The sequence below is a fragment of the Lucilia cuprina genome, chromosome 6 (assembly GCF_022045245.1).
Source record: "Lucilia cuprina isolate Lc7/37 chromosome 6, ASM2204524v1, whole genome shotgun sequence".
Lineage (NCBI taxonomy): Eukaryota > Metazoa > Arthropoda > Insecta > Diptera > Calliphoridae > Lucilia > Lucilia cuprina.
In genome coordinates, this window is record NC_060954.1 from 34,810,104 (window position 1) to 34,816,482 (window position 6,379).

Consider the following 6,379-nt stretch of genomic DNA (forward strand, 5'->3'; position numbering starts at 1 on the left):
ACTTTAGTGTTTAATGTTTAATATACTCGTATGTCGACAAAAAGCTGCAAAACCCAAGTTCTATATTAGCCTTGATGACCCTCATGAACTCTATAATTATATGGCTTCATTTGACCCTAGCCCTTAAGCCCCCTTCAAAATTTGACTTAAATGTCCACAATTTTATTCAACAATAAATGGCTTAAGTATATCTGAGGCAAGGTATAATTTAACTAAATTGTTTTATTATGAAAACTTAATCACATTTTACTTTTTGTAACTAGTGTAGGGTATTATATGGTCGGCATCACCCGACTATAATATCTTACGTGTTATTAATTTGTTTTTGTTTCAAAAAATTTAATTTGGAAATTTTTGTATGACTTATAACGCTACAACGATACGACATCGATTGTGAATTGAACCATATTCTCATTATAATTCAAGACGTTCAAACCTTGTTCATCTGTGAAAACACGAGAGATACCGTTTGGAAAAAGATTTTGAAGTTTTCTAAAAATACTTTTCATTAATGCAAGCTGTTTGGAATTACAAGTGGACAAAATCAGTTAATCTGTTCATCTGGCCAACCGAAATGCAGTTAAAAAAGTCATACAGAACCTCAGTTCAGAATCATTCCAAAAAGTTAGCATTATGATTAAATTCAAAAAAAAATTAACAGATTTTTTTAATTCGAGAACTTGGTTAATAATTGGTCCAATCTTTTATTAAAGATATATGTACATATATGTACATAATATCACTTTCCGAAATTTATTTATTTTTACGACACATAATTTAATGGTCTGTATATAAGTTTCAGTGTAGCCGAATATAACACTTTTACTTATCTCTTTATTAAATTCATAAAAATGCAAATCAATAAACATTTTTTCGAATTAATAACATATTTTTTCTTTTATTTTAAAATTATTATTTATTTTCTTTAATTTAACGGATTTTGTTTAAAATACAGCTTTGTCAATTCTTAACTATTACATTTGTATACAACTCTGCTTGTGTTTTGGGATCATTGTTTATTATTTGCAACTGTGAAAAATTGTATATAAGCAGAACAACTTGCATAAATAAAGACATTTTACTTTCTGCCTTTAAAGAATAAAGAACTTTGTCTAGTATTTATTTACCGGACGGGTTTGAAAATCTTAAAAAAGTATTTTATATAACAAGTGTGTGTGTGTGTGCAAACATATATTTACCATTTACCAGGTACGTGAAGCAATTTAATTGGCGTCAAACTCAGTGGCTACGATTATTACTATAAAAAATACAGCAAAAACCATTTACTCAGCTGACGTGGAAAACGGCAACAAAAGAGAAATCTGAATTGAATAAAATGGCAACTTTTTCAAATGAACAGTTTTTAACTGCTACGAGTTGTGATATCAGAAGTAGCTCTTTTACACAGTGTTCCGTTCGTTTTAAGGGCCAAAGAGATCCAGCTTTAATCGAAGACTTTTTGTCTGCAATCGTCGTTTTTAAAGATATCAACCGAATTTCAGATATTGATGCTTTGCGTGGCATACCATTTTTATTAGAGGATTATGCTGCTTCTTGGTGGATTGGTGTTAAAGACAGCATATGTTCATTTGAGCAGGCAATATCCCTTATTTGGACTACATTTACTCCTCATATTCCTGATTGGCGTATTTTTTTGAAAATTTTTGAAATCAAACAACAGAAGAATGAACCAACGGATACATTTATTTCCAAAAAGAGACTACTTTTCTCCCAACTAATGTTGTCTCCGGCTGAGTCTATTCAACTAAATATACTGTATGGCCTTCTAAATACTAATATTAGAGAACATATTGCCCGTGAAAGTTTCAATACTTTTGAACAGTTAATGTCTGCCAGTCGTGAAGCTGAAATGTTAACAAAATCTGTTCCTGATGTGAAAAAAAATGTTCCCAGTACAAATCGCTGTAGTTTTTGCCGAAATAAGGGTCATTCTATAGATACCTGTCTTAAAAAGAAAAAACGTGATGAGGTTCAGAATAGTCAACAGGTAACACAACAGAATCAAAATATGCTTGATAATCGACCACAACTAGATTTGTTGAAAAAACCAACATTTTCTTGCTATGGATGTGGTGCACCTGGTGTTTATCGCTCAAACTGTACTACCTGTAATGGTAAACGTAAAGACAGTCCACAGTATTTGGGCTTGGATTATTTAACTTCCACTGTTAGTGGACATTCATTGCCAACAACTTGTGTAGAATTTTTCGGTCTTAAAGGTGAAGCTGTATTTGATTGTGGAGCTAAAACTAGTGTAACTAGTCTGGAAGTTATGGAGATCTTACTTGCTAACAAATGCACCTTTCAAGACGTTTGTGCTGAAATTACCCTTGCTGATGGGTCTATAACCACTGGCAAGGTTATGTCTACCACTTGCGATGTTATTATTGGCAACAGATTATGTAAAATTGGTTTAATTTACCTACCAAATGCCACTATTAACAGAACACTACTTGGTGCTGATTTTCTAGAACAGGCTGGCATTGTACTCAATATGGCTCAGAAGTATTGGTATTTTGAGGATCAACCTAAACAAAAGTTTTCCTTTACAAATTTAATGGAAATCGAAGTTTGTGCTTTGCAACTAGGTGAAGAGACTTCGTAATTATGAATGACAGATGTGCACTCACCTATAACTGAGACTTTAAAATCCAAAACAACAAGTTTTTTACTTCTAGACTCAAATTCAATTTACTGTGAAAATTTTTTGAAAATTATATTTAAGTATATGTTTAAGTAAATTTATTAAAAATATGTAGCATATGCAGTTTAAGTTACATAAATGCTCTTTTCTTTATGACTTCAAAGGAAAGAAACTTTGTCTAGTATTCATTTACCGGGCAGGTTTGGCTTTATTTGAGGTTTTAAGGAAAAGTAGTTCAGATCATTAATGATTAAGTTCAGTAATCTATGGGCTCATAACCCCCAGTAAATGTTTTTCTCCAAAATATTCAGATGAATAATAACGTTTGAAGCATTATGTTCAATTAGTTTCCCAAATAAAATAAATTTTATATATTTTATTCATATGTTAGGTATTAAGCCCCCGTTAAAAGTCATCCTGTTATTCTCCAAATGTTCACATGATTGTCAAAGTTCTTTATGAAGAGTTTGAAGATTCTAGCTCTCAGATATATGATTTATTCATTTAATTTTTATGGGCGCTCTAAGCAACCCCCAGATGTAAGTACACGCTTTTTTCTTCAAATTGTTCAGATGTACATAAAATTTCCTCGTTTGAAACTTAAAGAATTTTGTTCTATTAGTTTCCCAGATAAACGAATTTTTGTATTTAATTCATATTGGTGATGCCGTTAAGACTCTGTTATAATATCTCAGATATACTAATTTAATATTTTCTCAATAGTGATATGGCACCTCTCCCACTTAAAATTTCAACATAAAAAGTAGCCTATTACTCTTTCAGACATACAGGAAGTTACGGAAGATACTGCGAAAATTTCATGTAAATCGGTTCAGCCGTTTAGTCGTCTATAAAGTTCTAACATACAATCAAACAAACTATATTTTATATATATTATAAAATAGCCGATTTAGATGATATCATTGCTAACAGCATGATTTCAACTATCTGTGTATATACAAACATATGTATAAAAGTACTTTCCTTCATTAGACCAACTTTTTCTAACTAAACCCAATATTTTTTGAATTATTTGAATGCAGATTAAAAGCTTAGAACAAATTATGAACCAATAAGAATCAGCGATATTTTGGTTGTTTACTATATAATAAACAAACCTATTTGTTAGAGCTTTATCGGTATTCCGGGGGCTTAGTGAAAAAATGTCGATTCGATATTGCCCATTCTCAATGAAAAACATTAATATATAAATTAACGGTCCCTGATTGAAATAGAAGCAAATTTCGTTTGTTGAAAGTTCCAAATAATCAGACAGATTGTTTAGAGGCCGTCTTAATATTACATACATACATATGTACATATATATTTACATAACTCAAAAGAAAAAATCAATAAATTTATTTTATTTCAATCTTCAGGTCTGTGTTTTTATTCACAGTTTGCCTTTTTTGTATTTAATTTAAATATAGACAACACAATGTTGCATGTAGCGTTCGTGAGTTTGTGTAATGTTAGTGTTTTCATTATCATAATTTTACCGCCTTCGAAATGCGTAGTATAAATTACATTGCAGTAGCATGTATGTATAGTGCATACGAATACTATGTAAAAATGCATGTTTTATGCATTAAACAACAAACATTTATTAGACCAGTTTTAAATATTCACTCTAATTTTAATTCACTTGCTCCCCCCTACAGTGTCTACGCATGTGGTAATCCTAACTGTATGCACAATTTTTGTATGGATACTTCTTGAGTTGGTGGTGTTCTAAAACTCAGAGGATTCAGTTTAGTTTGTCTGCTGTTGTTTAGTTAGACTTGTTGGTTATCTTTGTTGTCTGAGTTTTTCTTGGTATTCTATGAAAGCCCTTGCAACTATGCGAACAGAGATCTCTATATCGTATTTGCATCAAAATAATATGCATTTATTAATAATGCTAAAGAAAGAATAAAAATAAGAAAATGGACAGTAAATAGAAAAGATAAAAAATATTTCTTAAATTCAGCATTATAGAAGAACAAGGTTTGAAAATTAAGACTTTTTGAAAGATAAACTTTAAAGTTTTCTATTTAATTCTATCTATTGGAGAACCATAGCGCTATGACATGTTGCCTTTATAAAATTCAATTAAAGCTTATGCATTAATAACCTGGTAGGAGAGCAAAACTGTTACCTAAAACTACAACGGAAACTTTAGCGTACATATAGTTTTGGTTCTGGAAATAATTTACACTGATAGCTATGAACTGAAATATTTAACGGGTTTAGCAATATTATTATACTACCTTCCGGTAATAGGACTTGACTAGATTGCATTAGGCCAATATATGTCGATAAGTAAGATTTAAGACCGATTACACCATAATAGAGACATAACAACATCCGAAAATTGAATACAACTATCATATATGGGCTGGAGCTTCAAAGTATATTTTGGAGCTACTCTACCGAGTAAAGGGCAAAGTTACAGTAAGGTATTCAACACCATTAATACACTGGATCACTGTCGCAAGGTGGGGCATATTTTACTGTTCTATCGATATTACAATGGAATTAGTGAAATTGCCAGGAATGTTATTTCCGGAATTTCCAAGATACTTAGTTCCAACTTTAACGAATTTCTGACAGTGGCAAAGAAAGTGATTATGAGTTTCATTGTCCTCTCTACATGCTCTACATTTGACTAAATCCGTACGGCCAATTTTGTATAGATGTGCTGGTAATCCTGTGTGTATACTCAGAATACCATCATACTAACCTGAGACTTGTTTATTTTGAGGAAATTTCTCATCAGTATCTTTGTGGTTCTACCCACTGTTTTAATATGGTGGCCTTAAGGGATACTCTTACCCATATTTTTAGTTTAGCTTTTGTTTTGTCAAATGGTTTAGTGTTTATCGGGTTAACTGCCTTGAATTCCCTTTCCTTTAATACTATTACATTCGACCTTTCATTGTCGACTTTTCCCGAGTGGTCTGCTACCCATATGATGTAAACCTTTCATGAGGGAGTATTCAGTAAAAGCTTTCTTACAATCCAATACAGTATTCAATTTAAATCTTTCACTAATATTACCATAATTGCCTTCTGGCTGTCGGTAAATATATTAAGGGATGTTGTAGCCATTTTTATTCTAATCTATTTTAGACATTCTGGGCTTCTGCTTGAAAGCTTGTGTTATGATAAGGTAAACGGCGGTATATATCTGTCTTCAATTTAGAACCCCAGGCCCACTTTATCCCCCAGTTTAGAGCCATCCGTGTAACAACGGATTCCTACTGGTATTTGCTCTAGTTTTCCGCTTGGCTAAGACATTCTGGCTGTGCCTGGCATTTGATCAGACACAACCGATGATTGTGTATAACCTTAAAATATTCTATTACACATTGATGACGTGACCTATAACCACTAAAGTAAAGAGCCGGTCAGTTTCAATGGGTGCAATATCTAGCAACGTTTCCAGAGCTTTGGTTGAAGTAGTGAACATGGCAGAACTTATACCCATGTACGCTGAACTCCCTGTAGTTCAATATCTGTGATTTAATATTAAACTTTTTATCCAAATCAGTCCACCAGATTATAAGCTATAATTGGTCTAATTACACTTTTATTAAGTTAATTTGTCATAGTAGGACTAAGACCCCATTTCAGGTCTAAGTTCTCCTAAGCTCAAAAATAAACTTCTTTTTCAGTAGTAAGATCTACGCCATTTTTGATCCAGGGCTCTCGAGGATAATAGTTTATAATATA

At 32.0% G+C, this 6,379-nt stretch overlaps 1 protein-coding gene across 1 annotated transcript; it reads left to right on the forward strand.

The window, feature by feature from the left end:
• Window positions 1–1,040: 1,040 nt before the first annotated feature.
• On the forward strand, window positions 1,041–4,029 carry LOC124420725. The gene is made up of 2 exons (XM_046954683.1): window positions 1,041–1,209; window positions 1,274–4,029. Exon 2 carries the CDS (start codon window positions 1,337–1,339, stop codon window positions 2,624–2,626), a length of 1,290 nt encoding a protein of 429 aa, XP_046810639.1. The 5' UTR covers window positions 1,041–1,209; window positions 1,274–1,336; the 3' UTR covers window positions 2,627–4,029.
• The last annotated feature ends 2,350 nt before the right edge of the window (window positions 4,030–6,379 follow it).